This window comes from Sorex araneus, chromosome 10 (genome assembly GCF_027595985.1).
Source record: "Sorex araneus isolate mSorAra2 chromosome 10, mSorAra2.pri, whole genome shotgun sequence".
NCBI classification, from domain to species: Eukaryota; Metazoa; Chordata; class Mammalia; order Eulipotyphla; family Soricidae; genus Sorex; species Sorex araneus.
In genome coordinates this window covers 55,250,392-55,275,562 of record NC_073311.1, presented here as the reverse complement: position 1 = coordinate 55,275,562, position 25,171 = coordinate 55,250,392, and the positions used below count along the sequence as shown (strand labels likewise).

Below are 25,171 nucleotides of genomic sequence, written 5' to 3'. Positions count from 1 at the left end.
GCAGTGCTCCGGGGACCATATGGGATACTGGGATTCAAATCCAGGCTGGCTGCATGCAAGGCAAATGCCCTACCCGCTGTGCTATCGCTCCAGCCCCTCGTTGTTGTTTTTTTTAGCCTAATTTTTCTTGTGCGGGGTGGCCACGCCTGGCAGTGCTGAGGGGCTGCATTGGCTTGGTGTTCAGGGAGGTTCCTTAATGCAAAGCTGTGCTCCGGCCCTCTGAGCCATCTCCCTGCCCTCAGCTGGTTACTTTATTTTTATTTTTATTTTTTGCTTTGTGCTTTTTGGGTCACACCTGGTGATGCTCAGGGGTTACTCTGGCTCTGCGCTGAGGAATTACTCCTGGTGGTGCTCGGGGGACCATATGGGACACTGGGGATTGAACCTGGGTCTGACACATGCAAGGCAAATGCTCTATCCTCTGCTCTATCGCTCTGGCCCCTCAGCAAGTTACTTTCATAAAAAGAATTGTTCCTTTCCAAGTTTGAAATCCTTTTTTTCTAAGAGCCTTTCTTGGTTGTTCCCTCTTTCCTCTTTACAACTCTTAACTAACTCCTTCCTAATTTCTATCCTTAAAAATCTCCTAGAAGAGAAGAGAGAGAGAGTGAGGGAAGAGAGGTGCCTATCATAGAGGAAGAGGCAGGCTGGGGTTGGGGGCTGGTGGCTTGAAGGGGTGAGAGAGAAACTGGGGACATTGGTGCTGGGAAATTACACTGGTGGAGGAATGGGTGTTGGAACATTGTATAACTGAAATGCAATTATGAACAATTTTTGTATTGCTCTATCTCACAGTGATTCAATAAAAAAAATCCTTCTGGATGGGACTGGAGAGATAGTACAGTGGGTTGGGTGCCTGCCTTCTACACAGCCAGCCTGATTTGATCCCCTGCATCACATACGGTCCCCTAAGCACACCAGGAGTGATCCCTGAGCACTGTCCAGGTTTTAGGTGTGGTCCACAAACAAAATTTCTTCTATAGGGACCAGAGAGATATCTATCAGGCTGGACCACACGCTTTGCATGTAGGAGGCCTGGGTCAGTCCCTGGCATCACAAGGTCCTTTGAGCACTAAGCTGGGAATAACCCCTGAGCATTGCTAAGTGTGCCCACCCCTGCCCAGTTTTCCTCTATTTCTCCCTCCTTCCAGTTCTGCTAAAAGCATCATCCTAAGAAAGACAATTTGTCTTTTTCGTAGGGATGGGGTGTGTTCCTGGGGGTCACATTGATGCTCAGAGGCTGCAATTGCAGTGCTTATGCAACCATGCATAGTGCGAGACAAGCAGCTCACCTGCTGCTGCATCCCACCAACCCCACGCCTCTAAGCTAAAAGCATGCAGTGTGCCCCTTGTAATCACCAGGACTCTGGTGGAAACATGGGCATGACTTGGTCAGTTGTACTGCACCTCTGACTCGACTTCCAGGAGACCCCCCATTTGGATCCAGGTCCTCTTGCCCAAATTGCATGGGGCTATTCTCTGCACAGTCTCAAAACCAGAGTGTCGGGGCTGGAGCAATAGCACAGCAGGTAGGGCCTTTGCCTTGCACGTGGCGGACCCGGATTCGATTCCCAGCATAACGTATGGTTCCCCAAGCACCACCAGGAGTAATTCCTGAGTGCAGAGCCAGGAGCAACCCCTGTGCATCGCCAGGTGTGATGCAAAAAACAAACAAACAAACAAAAACCAAAAAAAAAAACCAGAATATCCCTGAACAGAAGTGATAGTCTTCTTCAAAGAACTCTAGAATGTGTTAGCAAATGCGTTTCCAGTTGAGTTATATATCTAGACTCTCATTGCTCTCGTTCCCCTGGGCCCCAAATCCAATCAAGCATCAGGCCTCAACCATGTGACCTTTTGGTGCCTCTGGAGGCGTCCCCCCTGCCCTCATCCAGGTCTTCCTCAGGAATGAACCAGCCCCTCCTTTGTTCATGCCTCCACTCTGCCCCTCTCCAGGTCAGCTCCAGGGATCCTTACAAAAAACCATCTCGCCATGGGCTGGAGTGATAGCACAGCGGGTACGGCGTTTGCCTTGCACTCGGCCGACCCAGGTTCAATTCCCAGCATCCCATACGGTCCCCTGAGCACTTCCAGGAGAAATTCCTGAGTGCAGAGCCAGGAGTAGCCCTTGTGCATTGCCGGGTGTGACCCAAAAAGCAAAAAAACAAAAAACAAACCCACAAAAATCATTTCACCATGTCCCCTCCTGGCCTCCTACGGGGACGTTCCAAGTGCCAGTGACTGTGAGGGAAGTCCGTGTCCTAGCTCTACCTACTCCTTTGGCACCTTTTCATGCACTTGCCATGCCAGGCAGGCTCTGTCTCTGTCCCGTCCCTCCGGCTCTGCACCCGCCCTTCCTCTCCTTCCTTTCCCACAACCCCAGGGCTCAGCGAAGACACATGCTCAGCTTCCATTTGCTGAAGCCGGTAGTGGTGCGTTCGCTATGGGTGCCCCCAAACCCCTGCATTGTTCCTCATTATTGACTTTCGTGGGTCCTTATCACCGTTTCCTGCTCATCCGCCCCATGGGAAAGTGTGCTCCATGAGAAATTCGTGCACGCATATTAATCGTGGCTGTGTGCCAGAGCCTTGCCAATGCCCCACACTTGTCCAGCGTCCCTAAATAGCCGCGGAGCCTTGCTCGCGAGCTTCCTCATTCAAGCCCAGGTCTCCGTGGGCTACAGTGGGCGAATCCGTCCCACCGGGGCCTTCCCCGTGCTCTTTGGCCTTTCTTTCCATTCGACAGGGCCTTTCGGTGTCTGCTCCATTCTGTCCTCTTCCCTTTTTCCTCCCCCTTTCCCAGTCATGTCAGAAATTGACGTCGGTTTGTATTGGGTGAGGCCCAGGCAATCTCCCCGTTTATAGCTCTGACCTTCCTGCGAGCAAACACAGCAGATGAACTTTGGCTGGTCCCCTGCCATAAGGCAGGTGCTAATTGCTGCCGGGCAGGTTGTACGCTCTGCCCACATGACCCGGACGGCATGAGCAGAGAGGAGTGTGGGGAACCCAGGACCCGGCGAGAGGGTGGCCAGCGCCTGCCTCGCTGGAAGCCCCGCAGAGAGCAGGCGAGCCCCAGAAGTATGGTGGGCAGGGCCGCGAGGTCATGAAGCCCCCACTGCTGCTGGCCTGCGCTTTGTGCTCACTGCTTCTGCGCCCAGGGCTGACGTTCTCCACCTCCAAGGTGAACCAGACCTGCGGCAATGGCAGCTACGGGATCACCGTCCTGATGATGAATAACCTGGCCTTCCCCACGACTCTGGAAATCCTGAAGGAAACGGTGAACTTCGGAGTGCAGCTGGCGACACAGCGTCTGCTGGAAGCTGGTAAGAGGCAGCGGGGGGGGGGGGGTGTGGGAGGGGAGGGGGACTGACGCCTCCCTGCTCCCCGCGCAGGTCGGGGGGCCCTGGGTCTCCTCGCCCAGCCTTCACCACGCGCCCATTCCACAGCCCCTTTCTCTGTCCAGGCCCCAGATCCTGGAGAGCCTTGAGGTGTCGAGTGAACCCACAGCCCTGAGCTCACTCAGCATCCGCCTGCCTGCTCCCGGCTGGGTCCGCACCTTGGCCACGTGGCCCAGGCCCACACGAGGTCCTGTTAACCGCCACACAAGGTGCAAAAGAAGCACCCAGAGGCATGCCTTGCTCTCAGTCTGAGATTTCTCGGCGTTTCCCATGGAGAAGATGCACGAAGGGGGACTGGAGAGATAGTGCAGGGGGGAGAGTAAGTACAGTGCTTGCTTTGCTCTCAGCGGACCTGGGTTCGACCATCCCATATGGTCCCCCCAGGTCTGCCCAGAGGGATTCCTGAGTGCAGGAAGAGGAGTAAGCCCTGAGCCCAGTCAGGGGCAGCCCAGATGCAGGAGGCGAGAATTATTCCAAAGTGAAAGCTTCCGCGGGGGTCTTTGTTTCCATCTCTAGTGGCTGGTATACGGTAAAGTCGCTAGAAATTCACAGTCAAGTTCAGTGGTGTGGTTCTTCATTGAGGGGAAAAGACATGTTTGGTAAAAATTCAGTACTTAAAAACGTTTATCAAAAGTAGCTTTAGAACGTTAGGTAAGATGTGTAAAGATAAAGAGGGAAGAGATGGTCTGTAAAGTCCAGTCCTGTGGCTGTTTCAAATGCTCCTGGGTTTCCTCTGCTCAAGATTCTGGTTGGGGTCACAAGTGTCTGCTCTTCAGTCTCACTTCCCAGTATTCTCCAGTGACTTTCCGACGACTGTCAGCTCTTTAGGAGGACGTGGGAATGACTGTCCGTGTCCTCTGATAATTTCCTGTTGTCAATTTTTTCTTTGGTTTTAATTTCTCATGATTATTTAAAACATAGCTCAGTAAATGTTTCCTTGTATCTAGGGGTTTTCCCTTTTCTTTCTGTTCTTTGAGTCTAAGTTGCCAGAAGTGTAATTACTCCGTTCATGACAATTTTTCATCCATGTTAATGGTTATTTATGAGTCTCAGCAGGACTTGTCTTGATTTTCTATATTTAAAATTCTATGGTAGGTAGGAGTGATAGCACAGCGAGTAAAGCTAGGGCATTTGCCTTGCATGCAGCCAACCTAGGTTCAATCCCCGGCATCCCATATGGTCCTCCAAGCACCGCCAGGAGTAATTCCTGAGTGTAGAGCCGGGAGTGACCCCTGAGCATCACTGGGTGTGACCTAAAAAGCAAAAAAAAATCTATGGTAATAATTGCAACAGGTATCCACCAGCATACGTGTATAACCACTTGTTCCTCTGCGTCATACACTGCTTCTCTCCTGTATGAACCAGGAAAGTAGGTGGGCTGACCTGTAGTTATGACAGAACAGGAAGACCTTGAATAAAATCTACTTATCCCCCAGGCTGTGGAGTAGAAAGACTCTTGGTTGGAGTCAGAATCTAGACTGAAGGCTCTGCCCTAGACGTCTTTATGAGTCTGGCTATGCTCTTTTCCTTCATTCCCCTGATTCAGCCTTGTTTGGAGTCTAGGACTTCCTGGTCCCCTGGGCACCATCAAGGGTGACCCACTGCTGGGAATAACCTCTGAGAATCACTGAGTGTACCCCAAAGCAAACAAAAGTACACAATATGGTATGTTGGTTAAAGTCTTGTCTTCTGAAAGCATACATCCTCAGTTTGGATTCCTGCACCATCATTTACTTGTGACACTGAATGAGTCTTTTATTCTAAGTTTCACTCACCACATTTATCAAATAGGCATTAATGGGAGGGTGCGTGGATGAAGTAATGAGTGGACAGTTTGGAGGCATGAAAGAAGAAAAGTAGAAGTGATATCCAGAGTTTTTCATTTGGGGTGCATTTTGTTAAGTGGATGTTGACATAATTTAACACTAGAAAATCAACATATTGAGCATTATTATTTTGGGGAAAAAAATCTAAGACAATATACCTAAAAGTTAGTTGAAGAAAATTAATACAAATGGAAGAAGTCAGTATTTCTCCCCTAGTACTTAGAAAATTTTTGTGGGCCTTATAAAATGAGATTGTGTGGGCAATGAAGGGGAAAATGGTTCCTTCAAACTTAGGATGTCAATTCCTTAATTACACGGTCATGTTCCACACTTAGACCCCCCCCCAACACTCTTATATGCTATGGAGTTGTGGAGTCCTTCCCCTGGATTCCAGCCCCTGTGTACAGATTCACTGTGGTTCAGCTTTCATCCTTAGAGCCCAAAGAAGGTGTTTGGATCACTCTACATTCTATGCATTCTCCCAGAATTGAGATCTTATGGTGGTAAAATGGGGTTCTTAGAAGACTGAGAAATAGCATTGAGGTAACTGCTAATTTAAACTGTCAAACTTTGGGGGCCAGAGAGATAGTATAAGGGTTAAGGTGCTTCACTTGAATGTAGCCCACCCTGGTTCAATCCCTAGCATTTCATTTGGTCCCATGAGCACAGACCCAGGAGTAGCTCTTGAGCATCATCAAATGTGGTCCACCTCAGCCCCCAAGTAAATAAAACCAAATACAAGGCAAGCTTTGGTTTGAATGTGTCCCATTGTCTGAGAGGTGCTCAGTGTTTTCTTGAGCGACTGCTTACATTTAGGATTTTGAAAGACAAAAGGAAGATGACTCTTCTCACCAAATTGAAAAACAAAACAAGGGGCCAGAGCGATAGTACAGCAGGTAGGGTGTTTGCCTTGCACACAGTGGACCCAGGTTCAATTCCCAGCATCCCATGTGGTCCCCCAAGCACCGCCAGCAGTAATTCCTGAGTGTATGATCCAGGAGTAACCCCTGTGCATCGCCGGGTGTGACCCCCCAAAAAAATAGCCAAAAAAGAAATGATTATGATGGTTTAAGAATTTGCAAGGAATAGAATATTGGCCTTGCTTCTTGGTCCTGTTGTACAAGGAGAAGGCAAGTTCAATAAAAAAGGTATGTTTTTATTTTTCAATTTTAATTTAATTATTAAAGTGATTCCTGAATTTTAATGCATTGTTTTAAAAATAGTTGCTTTCAAAAATATTAATAAATATTCACTATTAGCATAGTAACATCTTCACATAATAACACATTCACATACTAACACCACTCACTATTTGGTAAATGCTTTACTGACTGCTTCAGCGGACTTATTTTGGGAAAATATATTGTTTTGCAGTTGCGTTCTTGATATCCTCAGTCATAAAAGGTTTCTAACATTGAGGACAAGGCTATTTACTCTTATTGTTGATAAATAAAGACCGTGATTTGAGTTCTGGATTCTTTTCTAGAATCAGCAGTCATTGGTTCAAATCCCAGTTCCACCTCTTGCCATTTGTGTAACCTCAAGCAATTAACTTCCCTCTCTAGACCTCCACCTTCTCGTTTTGACTGTATTTAACCTCTTAGATGTCCAGGGAGAGTTAAGTAAAACAGCGCAGAGCTAGACCCATAGCAGTGGAGACTCACTTCATACGTGCTCAGTGGCACCTCTGAGATGAAGGCGCTTGTCCAATACCCCCGCCCCACAGTTGCTGATTCCCATCTCTGAGGCCTTTGCTAGGTTTAGTTGTGACTTGCTGTGTCCCCAACTCCCATAGGCTACCTGGAGTCTCGTGCTCTTATAGGGGTCATCTTTAGTGTCTCTTATGGTGGCAGGAGTTAGCAGAATGCCCAGAAGAGGTTTGGTGGGGGAAGCTGCCATCTGTGCTACCAGCGACAATTGGGGTCAGGTCCGAGCTATGTGTGTGTGTGCCTGTGTCCCTGTCTCCACATCCCGCTGCTGCTTTCCAATGCCTCACCCAGCGCCCTTTTCCTCAGCCCATTCTCCAGCCCAACAAAATCTTACTATCCCAATCTCCTGGCTTCCAAGGTCCTACATCCCTTCGTGGAGAATGAAATAAAATACACTGGCCTCTCCTATCTGGCAGGTTCAGCCAAAAAAAACCCCCAAAAGCCAAAAAAGCTACCTTTTCTGAGAGACAGTTAGTAGGCTGAGCACATGCTTTGCTTGTGGGGACCCTGAATTTGATCCCCAGAACTGCTTGTTCCCCCAAGCACCGCTTGAAGCATTTCCTGGGAATTGCCAACTATTGAGACAAAGAGAGGAACCAAGTGAGAGAGTAGGACGGGAAGTAGGAACTGACATATTCCTCAGCCTAGCGATGAACACCCATTTTCCCAGAGGACTGGTCGGCGAATGGTAAGTCTCCTGTCTGTTATAAATTACTGAGCATTGACATGTGTTTTCTCTTTTCCTTGGTTGCTGAATAACAGACATCAATGTAACCCTGAAAGCTAACTTTGTCTACTCGGACAACTTGATTTCTAAGTCGAATGACTGTCGGAGCAGCAACTGTGAGGGCCTCGACCTGCTCCGGAAGATCTCGGTGAGTCTCTGCCCTTCAGCTGTGGCTTTCAGCCTGGCCACACCCGTGGGAAACTTGGCCTTGAGCTTGGCTCATGTCCTCCAGCTGCGAGTGTGTTGGAGGCAGATCCTCTGACTTTGTGTTTCCCCTGTGTCACGGGCCTCCCGGGGGCGCAGGGAAGTGAGAAGACCCTTAGCCCTGGATCGTCACTTCCTGTGTCCAGTAGTGGGGAAAGTTTTACCTTCAATTGGTATTAAAACATCTTAAATGTTGGGACTGGAGCCATAGTACAGTGGGGAGGGCATTCGCCTTGCACGTGGCCAACCTGAGTTCAATCCCCAGCATCTCATATAACCCCCGCCTCCCAAGCACTGCCAGGAGTAATTCCTGAGTGTAGAGTCAGGAGTAACCCCTGAGCATAATCAGGTATGATCCAGAAAGCAAAAACAAACAAACAAACAAACAAATAATAAATCACATACCAAAAAAAAGTCTTAAATGTTAAGCATTAGAATTAATGGGGATGCCTTCATGTCCTTGAGGGAAATCCCACAGATACCTTGTTAGAAAAATGTTTTCTGGGACCAGTATATGCAGCTAACCTGTATTTGATCACCGGCACCCCATCTGGTCCTCTGAGCATCACTAAGAGTGATCCCTGAGCTCAGAGCCAGGAGTTAGACCTGAGACTCTCGTATTCCAAGAGATCTCTGCTGGAGTCTCTCACCAGAGATCTCTTTCATGGCTCACTGCTTTAGGACTAAATAAAACCAACTTCAATGTAGTGATTGTAAGATTAAGAGGTGAAAGGTCAATAAAAGTAGAGGTGATTTGCAATAGAGGTATTGAGTGGCCATTATGTTCAGGGATGGGGGTGGTGGGAGGGATACTGGGATCATTGGTGGAGGATGAACACTGGTGGAGGGATGTAAACCAAATACAAACAGAAAAGTTCATAAGTTTGTAATTGTACCCCACGGTGATTCACTAATAAAAATTTAAAAAAAAATGGTAGAGGTGAAGGGAAGAGATTCTTCCTTAGCCCGCCCTCCCAACCCCCACCCAGAACTTTATGCACTGAGACAGTTCCAAGTTCCCAGAGACACGTAGGCATGTGAGGTTCCCCCTTAACTGTGCCCCAAGAAGAGGCCCCCCAAGGAGCAGAGGTCCAGGGCCACGATTGCAAAGTCTCAGTCAGTCTCATCACATGACTGGAGGCAGCATCTGTTGTGGGGAGAGGGGCTGGGGGTTGCTTCTGGGGACTGGGGAGTTTAGTGAACTTGGGTCCTCAGAGTGTGCGCTTCCTCTGCCTCTGTGGAGAGAGTCCGGGGTCCTTAAAAAAATAAAAGGATTAAAATAAAAGTTGAGATGTTCCCAGTCTGGTTTCCCTGGAGAATAATGAGTCTGTCATCTCCCAGCTGGCTTCGTAGTCTCTGTTCTCTTGAGCCTGCGTTAAGACTCTCCCTAAAACAGAAACTTTCCCTTTTTCCTCCAAATCCATCTCTCTGCCCCCTGGCCTAGAGATCCTGCCTGGTAGAGTCCTAGAGTCCACCAGCTCCGCTGGACAAAGCATCCTCCCGGGAACTCTTTCCTTCTACCAGCGGCACGGCTCTACTCAGACTGCGGAGTCCTTAGCATCACCCTCCCCTACCCAGCGCTTCCTGGCAGCCTGAGACCGTCTTCCCCGCCTTCTGAGCTACCCGGTCCCCTGTGTCCTGTACTTGGAACAGCCATTGACGTTTTGGAGATGACTTGTCTCTCTTTTCTCCTGCAGAGGGAAGGAAGTATGGGCTGTGTCCTCCTGGGACCCTCGTGTACATACTCTACCTTCCAGATGTAGTAAGTCGTGTACTTTGTTGTCTTTCCTCCACTGTGAATGCTGTCAAGGCATGTCTCACCCTTCCCAAGATTTCTCCAATAGAAGTTCAGGTGATACCACCCCCAGGGCAATGGACCCCAGACCGGAACAGACCTCTCCGTCATTCTTCCTTCTTTGAGGAGACAGCAGGGACAACGGTCATGGGAGGCGGGTGGCTAAGAAGTCACATGAGATAAATGCAAAGTTTTACATCCTGGCAGGAAGTGGGAAGACAGTGCACTGGGTGGTGTGGTGTATCAGGAGGTTTACCTGTCTGGGGAGGGCAGGAAGCTGGAGGATACCTTATTTTTTTTCTGTCCCTCATAGAGAACACAGAGACAATGCCCAGGGACTCATCTTCTGGGCTGTTCAAGATGTAGAGAGCACACAGTAACGTCCCTGGCACAGCACCCTTTGAGCTTAGCTAAAATGCCCCGTGTGTTTGGGAATGAAAACATTTATTCGAGAGCGGGAAGGTTATCCTTATCCCTTCCATTCATTTCCTGGCCATCGCAAAGCCCTTTTGATGAATTACATCTTCCCAGAAGTCCTTCTCACAGGCCTTTCTTTAACCAGTTCAGTTTTCCCCAGAGTCAGGGGTCATCCTTTGCCTACCCAAGTGCAGGACCCCTTGAGGGTAGATTTTGCTTGACAGAGAGTAGATCTCCAAAGCTGTGTTGCAAAGTCAACTTCTGATCCCTCCCACCCAGCTGTACTAACAGACTCACATGCACAGGCCACTACAAACATGCAGACACACCAGAGAAGCACTTTAAAAAAAAAAAGCACACATGGGGCTGGAGAGATAGCACAGTGGGCAGGGCATTTGCCTTGCACGTAACTGACCCAGGTTTGATTCCCAGCATCTCTTATGGTCCCCCGAGCACTGCCAGCTGTCATTCCTGAGTGCAGAGCCAGGAGTAACCTCTGTGCATCGCTGGGTGTGACCCAAAAAGAAAAAAAAGCACACATTCACTGCACTCTTCATTTTTATGGCCCCCCGCCCCCCACCTTCCTTTTCCTTTGTTGTTGTTGGGATGACAGGGCTTGGATACTTCTTTGTGGGGTGTTGGGGGTGGCACAGTTTCTTGTTGCTCTGGGGATCTTAACAGCTGCTGACACCACACTCAGCTGGAGGAATGGTCCCAAGAATCAAACTCACAACTTCCTGCCTGCATGCTAGGAGTCTGCCACTAAGCTCCAAGGCCAAGCCCTGAATGGAAGCTCATTTTGAGCTCTTCTTTCTTCTCCTTCTCCTTCTCCTTCACCTTCTCCTTCTCCTTCTTCTCCTTCTCCTCCTCCTCCTCCTCCACCTTCTCCTTCTTCTCCTTCTCCTCCTCCTCCTCCTCCTCCTCCACCTTCTTCTTCTTCTTCTTCTTCTTCTTCTTCTTCTTCTTCTTCTTCTTCTTCTCCTCCTCCTCCTCCTCCTCCTCCTCCTCCTTCTCCTCCTCCTTCTCCTCCTCCTTCTCCTTCTCCTTCTCCTTCTCCTCCTCCTTCTCCTCCTCCTCCTTCTCCTTCTCCTTCTCCTTCTCCTTCTCCTTCTTCTTCCTCCTCTTCTTCCTCTTCCTCTTCCTCTTCTTCCTCCTCCTCCTCTTCTTCTTCTTCCTCTTCCTCTTCTTCTTCCTCCTCCTCCTCTTCTTCTTCCTCTTCTTCTCAAAGAAAAACTATATATATTTATGTATTTATTTATTTTTATTGAATCATGGTGAGATACAGTTACAAAACTTCCATGTTTGAGTTTCAGTCATACAGTGATTGAACACCCATCCCTCCACAAGTGCACATTCTCCACCACCAATGTCCCCAGTATCCCTCCCCTGCCCTCTCGCCCCTCCCCCTGCCTCCATGGCAGACAATTTCCCCCATACTCCCTCTCTACTTTTGAGCATTGTGGTTTGCAATGTAGATACTTAGAGGCTATCATGTTTTGTCCTTTATCCACTTTCAGCACATATCTCCCATCCCAAACGATTCCTCCAACCATCATTGACTTAGTGATCCCTGCTCTATTCCAGCTTCCTTCTCCCTCAGCTCATAAGGCAGGCTTCCAACTATGGAACAATCTTCCTGGCCCTTGTGTCTACTGTCCTTGGGTGTCAGTCTCATACATCTTCTTTATCAAAATGCAGAGAAATAAATAATGGAAACCCTCCATGCTTACTTTCCCCATGACCTTATTATCTGACCACTTACGGATGCTGATCCTTAAACATCTTCCTCTCACAACCCCTATTCACCCTAGAAAGTTTGACACGGCCCTGGGTGTATAAATAGGTACACACATCAAATGTTCACTGACAATAAATCATCCATGTATTTTAGAACAGACTTTTCATAATCCGTATGTGCATTTAGTTACGCTATGCAGGTTGGTGCAGTGTCCCAGTTACACAAGTTAAGCTCTAGGGGTCAGAGAGTTCAAAGGTTGAGGCACACAGTGCTGGTCTGAATGCTGGCACGCTCCTCCCAGCACCACTAGTAGCGATCCTGAGATGGAGCCATGGTGTAGCCTCTGAGCACCGCAGCATGTGGTGTTGAAACAAACAAAAATTGCAATGAACAAATAAACAAAAAGTTAGTCTCTAAAGCAAGTCCCCACAAAAGGGATTAGGAAAATTGAATCATCATTTTGAGGTCCCTCTTTGTACATAATAACTTTAAAATGTTTTTTTTTTCTTTTTTGGTCACACTCGGCGATGCTCAGGGGTTACTCCTGGTTCTGCACTCAGGAACTACTTCTGGCAGTGCTCAGGGGCCATATGGGATGCTGGGGACCAAACCCGGGCTGACCACATGCAAGGCAAATACCCTCCATGCTGTACTATCGCTCTGGCCCTCTGTAGCTTTTAAATTTTGTCAGAGGAATACATAAAAGACACAGCCACTGCCCAGGAGACTGGTGATTTCCAACACGGCAGAGTGGCATAGTTTCAGCAAAGTACCCATAAAGGGCTGTGGTCTGCACAGAAGGAAATCCTAGCATCTGGCTGGCAGCGTTAATTTTTTAAGAGGGGAGAGACTTGGCGAAGGAGATGCTATGTGGTGTGTGGAAGAGTGGGTGAAACCGTGATGGGTAGAGAGGATGGGGGTAAGCATCCCAGTGAAGCAGAGGGAGAAACAGATGTAACAATGAAGAGACCAGAGAAGGTAGAAAATTCTGGAAACCATGAATCAGCTGAAGCACAAGAGCTGTGTAAAGGAGTCAGAAACCATAAAGATGAAGGGCTGTGTTTGGGAGAGCGTGAGCTTCAGGCCAGGGGAGGTTACCTTCTGATGGAAGGCTGTGAGAAGCAGCCCAGCTTTGGAAACAATCTTGACAGCGATAACAATGTCTGACAGCAGTGCTTCAGAACTCACCATGGGAGACCAGTATGTGTGTATGGAAAAGAATAAAGTGTGGGAGGGCGGGGAGGAGAGGAGCTCTGAATGGAGCATGCAAGGAGAATGATTTGGGGATTTTTTTTTTTTGCTTTTGAGGTCACACCCACTGATACTCAGTGGTTACTCCTGTCTCTGCACTCAGAAATTACTCCTGATGGTGCTCAGGGGACCAAATTGGATGCCGGGGACTGAACTCTGGTTGGTCGCTTGCTAAGCAAACACCTTGCATGCTGTACTATCACTCTGGCCCCTAGATAATGGGTTTTAAAAGTACTTAAAAGTGGACTCAGGGGGGCTGGAGTGATAGCACAGTGGGTAGGGCATTTGCCTTGCTCTCGGCTGACCAGGGTTCAATTTCACAGCATCCCATATGGTCTCTTGAGCACCACCAGGAGTAATTCCTGAGTGTAGAGCCAGGAGTAACCTCTGTGCATTGCCTGGTGTGACCCAAAAAGCAAAAATAAATAAATAAATAAATAAATAGTGACCCAATGGTGTTTGAGAACCAATTAGAGTAAGGGGAAGTAGTCCAAAAGACTTAAAGATCTCAAAACGCTAAACAAAATGGAGGAGGGGGGGAGGGAAGGGAAGGGAATGGGGATAAGGAGCACTATTGAGAGGGAAAATGTCCAAGAGAACTGTGACTGTGAACACGGGAGCTAGAGGCGCGGGGAGGCACCATGGGAGCCTTTCAGTGGAGCCCTGGAGATGGAAATGCTGCTTCCTTCCTTCATCAAGTCTCTCCAGAGGAGCCAGGCAGAGTGGAGGTGAGGGCTGAGAAGCCAGGAAGGATCCCAGTCTCCACAGACTTGTAATCTGATAGAGACAAACTAAGGAGGTACTCCCCGCAGTATGTGTGTGTATATATTATATACGCATATATACAATATATATACACACATATATATACATAATACTCAATCCTGGGCTTGGGCAGCAAGGGAAGTTTTCCGGATATATAGGTATTTAATCCAAAAGAACTCCATCAAAACATGAACAGAAGATTTAAGTCAATACTTCTCTATAAAAGACATACAGAGGGTCGAGAGTCATAGGAAAGAAATAATTTAGAGTCATTCACTCATCAGGGAAATGGAAATTTCCTGAGAGATGACACATCCCCCTGTGAGAAAGTTTCCTGTCAGAAACAGCAATACTAAGTTTTGTGGAGAAAGAGAAACCCTTGTGCACTATTGGTGGGAATGTTGGTGCAGCTCTCATGGGAAATACAGTGCTTGCTCAAGTATGAAAAGAGAGAGCTGTCAGAAGGCCCAGCCCTCTCACTGCTGGTATCTGAGATGCTGCTCCTCTGAGTACAAAACAGGGTTAATTCACTTGTCTCACCTGTGGCCATTGCTAGATCTATTCCTCAACCACATGTTGTCCCCGAGAACTCGCAGGGGTCAGTTGTGAATGCAGAGCAAGGTACAAGCCATGATCATGGACAAGTATGCTCCCCACCCCCCATAGATGCGATATCCACCCCTGCACTTTTCACAATGCAGTTCACAGCCACTACCACACGGAAGCAACTGAAGCGTGTATCCATAGATAACTGGATAAGGAAGAGGGAGTGTTTTATTCAGTGGAATACTACTCGGCTCATTTAAAAGATGAAGTTTTCAACTAAAAAAATTAAAGAAGCTGAAGGGAAATACCTGAAATAAAATAAGTCAAGAGGAAGAAGATCGTTATTGAATGATCTCCCCTCTCTATGCAGTAGAGGATATGAAGTTGATGAAAAGACAAAACTAAAAATTTAACCCAGAGGATATTGATCATATAACTAAGGTCACCTGACCTAACTGAAGAGAATGGATGGACGGGGGCTAAAACTTGAGGGCAGAAGGTAGTGAAAAGTCCATACGGGGCCTGACTGGGGTGGATCTCAGAGGTTGAGCATTAGATTTTCATGTGTGAGGCCTTGGCTCAATCTCTGGCATTGCAGAGTAAACAAAAGCAATCCAAGTATCTCTCTCCTCCTCTCTCCCTCCCTCCCCCCCAACACATACAAATTTAACCTAGAACCTGATATATAGGTTAAAAACCATCTAGACAGAGAGGCAGAGAAAGAGCATCACCTCAGTATCTGTCATGTCCCTGATGACAAAGCTTAATGTGGTTTGGGGGATTTTTTTACTTTTGCTTTTTGGGTCACACCCAGCGATGCCCAGGGGTTACTCCTGGCTCTGCACTCAGGAATCACTCCTGGTGGTGCTCAGGGGACCATATGAGATGCTGACAATTGAACCCAGTTCAGCTGTGTGGAAGGCAAATGTACTATTGCTCTGGCCCAAAGCTTAATGTGTTTAAGATACTACAGGAATGTTCATGTGCTGATCAGGGAGAGAAAAACTCTGAAGTCCTCACCTGACATTTATTTCAAAGGTAGCTGGGAAAAAGCACACAGAGGGCTTTTTTCTAAGTCCAGAAATAAGGCCCAAAGGACTGCCAAAGGAGCTGGTCGTAGAACACTGGCCTTGACCTCACTGCAGAAATTGGGTGGTGAAAAGGAGGAAGAGAGAGAGAGAGAGAGAGACAGACAGAGACAGAGACAGAGACAGAGAGACAGATACAGAGAAGGAGGGAGAGAGAGAGAATAAAAGGAAATATGCCTGCCACAGAGGCAGGGGACGGGACAGGGGGTGGCAAGCGGGATACTGGGGACATTGGTGGTGGAGAATGGGCACTGGTGGAGGGATGGGTGCTCAATCATTGTATGACTGAAACGTAACCACGAAAAGTTTGTAAGTCTGTAACTATATCCCATGGTGATTCGTTAAAAATAAAAAAATGAATAAATAAATAAATAATAAAGGCAGGTTTAAAAAAAGAAAGATAGATAGAAAGATATTGGGTGGTGCATCGTGGAGCCATGGCAAGGGCGCCATTGCAGGGTATCGAGGGTCCCTTGCCTCTGTTTTCCTAGCCCTGCATCCCAAAGTGCCTGTGTTCTAGCCCAGAGATTGTAACCATCCATAGGACAATTCATTGTAGGCCAAGTTGAAGGAACAGCCATAGAGCAAAGATTCCTGTTTGTTCTCCGAATCTGGCATGTGCTTCGGAAGTGCTTCAAAACTCGCTTGTGTCAGAGAGACGCATGTCTAAGGCAGACGTTTGCTTGAATTTCCTTCTGATGCTTCAGAAGGTTTAGAGAGAGGCTGACTTTGTCAATTAAGTTCATCCTGATGACGCTTTACCTCTCCCTTTTGGAACAGCCTTGACACGGACGTAATAAAGAACTATTCCATGATTTCTGCTGGAAGTTTTGGATTATCCTGTGACTACAAAGAGACACTAAGCAGGCTGATGTCTCCGGCTAGGAAGCTGATGTACTTCTTGGTGAACTTCTGGAAGCACAACAACTTGACGTTCAAAACCTATTCCTGGGACACTGCGTACATTTACAAGAATGCTGAAAATACTGATTCTGAGGACTGCTTCTGGTAAGCGGGCTCATTAATAGTTTCTGTCTTTTGCCACGACGGAGAGAAGGCATAGGCTCAAGGCAGACCCCATAGCTCTACGTGGATGCGCCTCATTCTGTAAGGTCCCTGGGAATAGACACAAGCCCGCTTTGCGGAGGGGGCTGGAGAATGCGCCACGCTCTGAGTGTCCAGAGCCTACTCCTGGCTCTGTCGTCAGGGCACTGTCGCTGGTGCTGGGAACTGGACGAGAGATGGAGGTGTGTAAAGCATGCAAGGCAGGTGCCTTAACCCTGTATTATCTCTCTGGCCCTCTGTGTTTCTGCTAAGGAAACAGAGGGAGGAGGACAGAGGAAACAGCGTCACAAATATAATCAGTCTATATGGTATCTGCCACACTTCCTCCTTTGACAAGCACTTTCACATGAGTTTTATTGGTTCCACTCGGTCAACCCTCTGGGAAAAAGAGAACAAGGACTCTGGACAGATACGAACTTTTTGCGCACCATCCGCAGTGCGTTCTGCCTCTGCCCGTAGCCAATCGTTGTCTGGATGCCCAACACGGATGTGAGAGAGGAGGGTAGAATCCAGAGAACTCGGGGGCAGGGGCTGGAGCAGAGGACAGGTTGGAAGGTGCCGGTGCTAGAGTAAAACGTCACAGTTTAGCCACCCAGAACAAGTGGCCAAGAGAATTTTCTGGTTGCGTTATGTCCCCTACCTGCTCAGTTCTGTGCTCTCTCTCCTCCCGAGGATGTTTCTGTGCCAATTAAGCCAGGAACGCAGGAACGCACCCCTAGGGAACTGCAAGAGTGAACCCCCAGGTCTTCCCTGAGAGTCTTTTTTTTAAATTTTTATTTTATTGAATCACCGTGTGGAAAATTACAATGCTTTCAGGCTTAAGGCTTAGTCATACAATGCTGAAATAACCATCCCTTCACCAGTGCCCATATCCCACCACCAGAAAAAAAACAAAACACCACAGTACACCTCCCATCCCGCCCCCCCGCCCCCCCACTTTGTAACTGATAAATTTCACTTTACTTTCTATTTACTTTGGTTACATTCACTATTTCAACACAAACCTCACCATTATTGTTAGGAGCACCCCACTAGAGTCAGACCTGTTTTGAAGAGAAATGAGGTTGCGTGGCCGCAGTAGTGGCCGCGCAGTTTTGGATTTCTGTACTTTAACAACTAAATCCAGGGAGATTTCTTCCGGATATTGGATCATTGCAAGCTTGTAAACCCCATCTGTGGTCGTCATAATATGGCGTCCCCACACCCTTCATCCCCGGGAAGGGACAGCGAGAGAGAGAAATACCTTTCCCCTCCTGGGCGGGCATGGGGTCTCGGCTTGGTTCTCAGGCTGGAGACATTCTGCAAATAGCTGCCCATGTTGAGATTGGTTCAGCTGGGTCTGGATTCACGCTGGTGCAGCTGCGGAGGAGCACCCCCGGGGTCACATCTCAGCAGCGGCCCTTCCCCGAGAGTCTTGGTGGGGGGGTAAACTCAGACCACCTCAGGAGGAAAATTCATTCATCTCTGAATTTTGGCAACTGTTGATTCAGTGGTTTCAACTTATCTGTACTCTAGAGCAGGTTTAATATGGCAAAGTTGAAACTTCCTTTTGCAACTAACAGGATGCCCTTGGAAGGGTACCCAGCACATGTCAGTTATTTGTATACATGGGTATATTCCCCATAGGTTCCCCTGTACTTTAACTAACTTAGATGTCCACAATCAGGAAGGATGGAATTGTGGTGTGTCTGTTAGCAGAAATGAGTTTCAGGGGCTGGAGAGATAGTCCAGCTGGGAGAGCACTTGCCTTGCTCATGACTGAACAGGTTTCAACTCCCAGAACCCCAGAACCCCCTGAGCCTGGCCCAGAGTGATTCCTGAACACAGAGCCAAGAGTGAGCCTTGAACACCATCCGGTATGCCCCCTCAACTCCCCACCCTCTGCCCACAAAATAAAAAAGAAAGAAATGAAATGAATTTCAGATGAACAAGTCCCAAGACACATCTGTAATGAAAGGAGCAAGTGGTGTGGAATCCCACACAGAAGTTGAGCTGCTTTCTTAAGAGTCTCTCTTTCCTTTCCGAGGTATCTCAATGCTCTAGAGGCTGGCGTTTCCTATTTTTCTCAGGAACTTAACTTCAAGGAACTGTTGAGGCAACCTGAACAGTTTCAGGAAATGTTAAGAGATAAGAAGAGGAAAAGCAATGGTAAGTAGATACGAAGATAATTTTTTGCCAATTTAAATATCACCTTTTAGTCATTTTAACAATGAAACTATCACCAGCACTGAACTATCACCAGCATTTTGTATATGGGGGGAGATCCTTACTTCTTGTTTTCCCACAAAATTATTCTATAATGATATTGAAAATACCACATCACTATGTGTATTGCAAAGATGCATATTAATTTCTTCCAATAAATGAAGGCATTAACTATATGAAGATAATAGAGGTATCGCTGGCTTTCTTGTTCCTAAATTTATTTACTTAGTCAAGACACCATGATTGACAAAGTTGTTCATAATAGAATTGTTTCAGACACACAATGTTCCCACACCAATTCCACCACTGTGCTCTTCCCTCCACCAATGTCCTCAGTTTCCCTCCTACCTGCCCAGTCTGCCCCTTTAGCAAGCATATAACAAATTTCTTTCATATTGCTTGCTCCAAGAGAACTTAAAAGAATGGCAAGTGGAATGAACAGAAAAAAATCAGTAAAAGTCAGTTAGTCATGATTGATTGCTATATGGTTTTAGCCTATGTAAATACATTTCAATCAATTAATGTAACATAATACAACGGTTATTCTTGTTTAGTAAGGTTTCAACTCTGCATTAAATTTTATTTTATACTTAGATCTTATTGTGGTAATCAGCACAACTTCCCTGTCATAAATAAAACTTTAAAAAGACTTTTAAAAAATACTTTAGAGTTTGCATGAAATAGGTAAAACCTCTAAAATGTAAATTTCAGTAAGGGGGCTCTTTACTTCTATGAGTCATTTTTTCCCTCTCCTGATGGTTCAATCCTTATTCACCTGAGCAAAGCCAGGAAAGCAGTGTTGAGTAACACAGTACTAACAACCTGAAGGATATGAAGCTGCTAAAATCCTGCCTGAATAAACAACACTGATCCTCGTACCACTCTCATTAAACTGCTTTTTAAGCCAACTTCAATTCAGTATGTTATTGGATTTGTGACCAACCCTCACCCTCTGAACCCTGGTCCCTGCAGGGTACACTTACTGTTCTCAAGCCTCAGGCTAAACCTCCAGGTAAGTAAAGATGGTCTCACTTTCCCTGCATCTCAGTGACGCCTGTGGTGGTATGTTGTGCTCTCCCATTACAGGCAATGTGGACAACTAATGCCTAATGCGATAAAATTATCCCCACTAAGTTCTTAGGTGATTCGTTTCACTTACCACAGATCTCTCTCTACACGTTAGACTCTTTCAGGAGTCATAGAGTTAACTGTAGGGAATTTCTACAAGGGGAGATGCTTGGCAGGATCTACCTGCTTCACTCGAAGCAGCATCTCTTATCATTATTAGCCATCAGCCATCAAGAGAACCTAGCACGTGCAAAAACCTGACCAAGATCTGGGGGGGAAGATTCACAAAGTTATTCATATTCCTAAAGAGTTTACAGTTCAACTGAACAAAACAGTATATGAAAAGATCTAAAGAAGGATCCTCCCTTAGCTTCTCTTACTTATAAAGTCTCTGGTTCCCATGAATCCTGGGACACAGAGATTCAGATTTGCTCTATCATGGAATGGTTACAACAGAGTCTCAAATTAAGAAGCTGTAAGCAAAGGCCATAGGAAGTTGCCTAGGAGACCCCATAGATTCCCATGATAGCATTTACTAGATGTTTTACAACCGCTGTAAGTGCACTTTGCCTATCCGTGGTAGTAATATTTATTACTACTGCATAGTGGGTGAATGGGAGCACGGAAGCAGGACTTTCCAACTTGAATGCTGATGCCATCTCTCCCATCTCCCACTATTGCTTAAGGTCATGGCTTCATCCTTTTAAATCCTATACAGCTACAGAAATTGGTTAGATGATTCTTTGTAAGGTTCTATACCACTGCCTTCTGATTCTATGATACAAAATGCAAATAAACGTATTAACACCAATTCCTCAAATGACCACATCAGACCCTCCTAAAGTTCTGGGGAATATGTTGGTGGTAATTTGAGGAGTTAGTGATACTCTTACATAATGAATGTTGGACAGACACATTGGGGTCCAAATCAAGACCCTGTTTTTCTATGCCTTTGCCTGTGGATAATCATATATTTTCCTCCTGTCTTGCTCTCTCCTCCAGTGTTTATTGTATGTGGTAAGCCAGAAACCATCGGCTCCCTCTGGGGTGACCGACCAGAGGCTGAAGACATTGTCATTATCCTGGTGGATCTACTCAAGTAGGTAAAATATTTGGAAGAATCTTCTCTTAGAAAAGAAGTTTTAAACACACACACTCTCTTTTGGGGGCTGGAGCAGTAGCCCAGCAGGTAGGGCATTTGCCTTAGCGTGTGGCTGACCTGGACTCGATTCCCAGCATCCCATATGGTCCTCCGAGCACTGCCAGGAGTAATTCCTGAGTGCAAAGCCAGGAGTAACCCCTGAGCATCGATGGGTGTGATCCACAAAGAAAAAAAAAACCACAAAAAAACACTTTTTTTCTTACTTTGTATAGCCTTTATAGAATGTAGTGTGTTGATAATATTTTAACCAAACTTTCATTCCTTATTTACATCTTTATTCTTATTAAATTAACTGTAGTCTTAGCAGAGATGTATACTGTACACCATCCTCACGTCAGAATTCAAATGTTTTATGAAACTACCATTGAACTAGTGTATTCATTCATTTATAGCCCTGTTCTTTTAACAGGGTACTGGTCTCCAATTTGATTTTCTATTCCCAGACAGTGATTAATCAAGTGCAAAGCCAATGCATCATTTATGAGAAAGAGGCTCTATCTGGGCTTTCTGCTGTTAATGACTTTGGTGATAGATTTTTCCCCCCTTTGGCCACTTTTTGTAAGAGGAAGTATCACGTTGTGTGAAACCAACTTGAAAGTTCCAAGTTTGATTCACACAATTAATCTTTGCTGGGCATTGCTCTTTTCCACTACCCTTCCTTGGAATTAAGGAGAGAAACTTCTAGAAACTGTCCCCTCTTTTGACCTCTTACCACAGAATGTGATCAGAGATCTTACTAACAAATTGAAAGAAGTTTTGAGACTGACCTTGAAGGAGTTGTGAGTGCCATGTTTCTTCCCCTCTCAACCAGATGTTTCAGCTTTGCTTGTCTGACCAGATCATGCATCTTTGCCTATCATTTCGCTCACACTAAATGGACTTTTTACGATCCTACAGGAAGTAGAGGAAGAACAGGCCTTTTGGATGGTTATGAAGATAATTCCATCGACAGCATTTTTTTTGAAAAATAATTTTTTTTCTTTGCCTGCTATGGTGCTGTCCATTCCAATTTATCAATATTTTTACTTTCTCCTCTTTTTCTTTTTCTTTTTTTTTTTAAATTTTTTTATTGAATCACCAAGTGGAGGGTTACATAGTTCTCAGGATTATGTCAGTTATACAATACTCAAACACCCTTCCCTTCACCAGTGCCCATATTCCATCACCAACCCCCCCCCAGTATATCTGCCGCCCCCTCCCACCTCCCCAGTCCCCACCCTTGTACGTGATAAGTTTCACTTCGTTTACGCTTTATCTCGATTACATTCCATGTTTCAACACACAACTCACTACCGTTGCTGGGGTTTCCCCCCAAAAAGAAAAAGACAGTCCTATTGCCAAGGAAGCATTTGATAGTTCTCCATTGCTAAGAATATAGAGATATTAAGTCCCGCTGTTTGTTACATAACTTTTCTTTTTTTCCTTGCCCCGAGCCACCGAGTTCACGCCTGTTTAGTAATCGCCACGTTGTCTGACAAAGGGAAAAAAACCGAAGAGGATGGTTATTTCCCGCCATTGACAGCATTTTTGCTGCAGAAGTACAGGGAAAAGGGCAAAATTTTCATACCTACCTCCACACTGATGGGCTTCCAGTAGATACTCTGTGCCTGGAAGGCGTCCTCAGTATAGTGTGCCTGGTGGAACTGCACTTTTAGCAAATTCTCAGTCAGATGCCAAGGTCTTGGTTTTCCTTGGTCAACATTTATGAAGAACAGAAATAGTTAGTGTTTGGGATTGTTTGGGGGTAAGATCACACAATTCATTGGAAACTAACTATACATCAGTGCAAAATCCTAATTTTTGATAATTCTGGCTCCTTAATCTGAATGTTCCTTAGAATCCTGAGAACTGGAGTGCTTTATATAGCAGTGCTTTAGGATTACCTGTGGTAGTCTAGGTGATGTGTTCTACGTGCTCCTAAGAACGTTGATGTATCTGCCTGCGACTTAATTTTTTAATGATGCTTATATTAACTATAGTGGTTCAAACTAATTTATTTTGTCTCTTAGAACTTTTAGATTAATAGGGAAGCTTAGGAACCACATGCTCGGTCGCGCTGTCCACAGTGTGTCAGTTATCATCTAGGAGTTGAGGATACAAGGACCAGTAAGCTAATGTCTAGAAGCTTGCAGGAGTCGAGAAAGTGTTTTTTTCCCATGCTTGTGTTCCTTCATCTGAAAAACAAACTTAACTCATAAAATGTATAATGTCTCTAAATTGTTATGAGTGCTTAAGGAAAAGAAGCTTCCATTTGTAAACCCAGGGTCATTGATACACACATAAGATCACATATCCAGACCCCACCCCACCCCAAATAACCCTCATAGAAGTATCTTTTCCTGAACTGCTTATCATACACGAATATTTTGTTTTTGTTTTTGTGTCATGCCTGGCAATGCTCAGGGTTTTCTCCTGACTCTGCACTGAGGAATCATTCCTGGTGGTGCTCAGGAACCATATGGGATGCTGGGGATTGAACCTGGGTTGGCCACATGCAAGGCAAGTGCCCTGCCTGCTGTACTATCTCTCTGACCCAACCATGTATGAATACTAACCTATATGGCCTCTTGTGCTTTGGAGGAGCCCAATCTCACATGGACTTGAACTTTTTTTTTTACAGTGACCATTACTTCCAGAAAAATGTCACAGCCCCTGATTATATGAGAAACGTTCTTGTTCTGACTCTACCTCCTGTAACTCACATCTCTACGGACTATACAGCTAAGAACTTATCTGCAGTAAGATATGATATATATACATATTTATAAATAATGTATACATAAATGATATATACATGTGTGTACATATATAGAAAGAGACTGTGGGTAGATACTCTGTGTACATATAGAGAGAATATATAGATAATAAATATATACTATAAAGGATGAGATATTGTCCTCCTTTTGGAGACTTTAATTCTAGCCAGTGTGTGTGTAGAAGTCGTGGGGGAGGATTATTCTCTTTTTCTCTTTAGCAATAACATGAAACTGAAAATCTGCATTATTTCTACATAAAACCTGTCAAGAATAAAAATGCTGCCTGCTCTCTTTCCCGGTTGAATTGATATGTTTTTTGTCATCATGGGAAGAGAGCTCCATCGCCAAATGCCATGTATTCTGGTAATGCCAAGAGAAGGTGAGTCGTGAGGACAGGAGCACTGGCCTCAGGAAGCACTTTCCCCAAGTCTCCTTTGGCACCATCTCTACTCTAGTACTGCTTTACTTTCCTAGATACCTTGCTGCCCCTCTAAAGTGTTTGACTCCAGGCTAAATATTAACTTTGAATCTCCATTGTGGGGACTCCCTTTAAGAACATTCTTTCTCTTTCAGGCCACAAGTCATTTTACTCTGGCCTACCTAAATGGGGTCTTGCTCTTCGGACACCTTATCAAGACATTTATTGAGAGCGGAAAAAATCTTACCACCGCTGAGTTTGCTCATGCCTTCAAAAACCTCACTTTTCAAGGTAGTGGTCTCTTCACTGCAAACAAGATTTAACACATTTTAGAAAAAGCTTTAGAAATAGAACCATTATGGGTAGACTTTGGGAAGCAAAGAATATGTGTGTATGGGTATATGTGTGTGTTGGGGGTGGCATTTATCAATAAATGCATCCGAAACGAAATACTTTTGAACTTTATTAGCGGCAAAATCATTGTATGGACTTTAAGGGATGCTGTTTTTTTAAGGGATGCTATTTTTGATAAGTCCAGTTTATGCTGAAGAATTTCAAAATCTGTGGGACTCAAAGAAGGAGCATGATGCTCAGGAATGGTGCTGAGAAATACTAGTAGTGGTGGCTTCACAAGCTCACCATTGGGGCAGTGATGTTCTAACTGTACTTGGAAACTATCGAGAAGAATAGATCCGGTTTGCTCGTGCCCCCTCCCCTTTTCTCCCTTTCTATCATCCTTCAAAACTTGTAACTTGGGGCTGGAGCAATAGTACAGCAGATAGGGTGTTTGCCTTACACGCGGCTGACCCGGGTTTGATTCCCAGCATCCCATATGGTCCCCCGAGCACTGCCAGAAGTAATTCCTGAGTACATGAGCCAGGAGTAACCTCTGTGCATCGCCGGGTATGGCAATCCCCTGCCCCCCCCCAAAAAAAACCCCTGTAATTCCATTATCCCTCTCACTACCTGTGCCATTTGGAATTTCCCAGCACAGGTCTCTCTGAAATACTCAGTTCAGAGTCCCCTTCTACATAAGC

The 25,171-nt window shown here is 45.9% G+C and overlaps 1 protein-coding gene across 1 annotated transcript in view; it reads left to right on the top strand.

Annotated features, from left to right (window-relative positions):
• Positions 1-3,099: 3,099 nt before the first annotated feature.
• GUCY2C (guanylate cyclase 2C) overlaps positions 3,100-25,171 on the top strand; it is a 60,807-nt gene continuing 38,735 nt past the window's right edge. Inside the window, exons 1-8 of the mRNA XM_004611369.2 lie at positions 3,100-3,319; positions 7,692-7,804; positions 9,558-9,622; positions 16,241-16,468; positions 18,552-18,673; positions 20,801-20,897; positions 23,581-23,698; positions 24,290-24,425. Coding sequence (XP_004611426.2) covers positions 3,100-3,319; positions 7,692-7,804; positions 9,558-9,622; positions 16,241-16,468; positions 18,552-18,673; positions 20,801-20,897; positions 23,581-23,698; positions 24,290-24,425 — 1,099 coding nt within the window. The remainder of the gene's footprint in view (positions 3,320-7,691; positions 7,805-9,557; positions 9,623-16,240; positions 16,469-18,551; positions 18,674-20,800; positions 20,898-23,580; positions 23,699-24,289; positions 24,426-25,171) is intronic.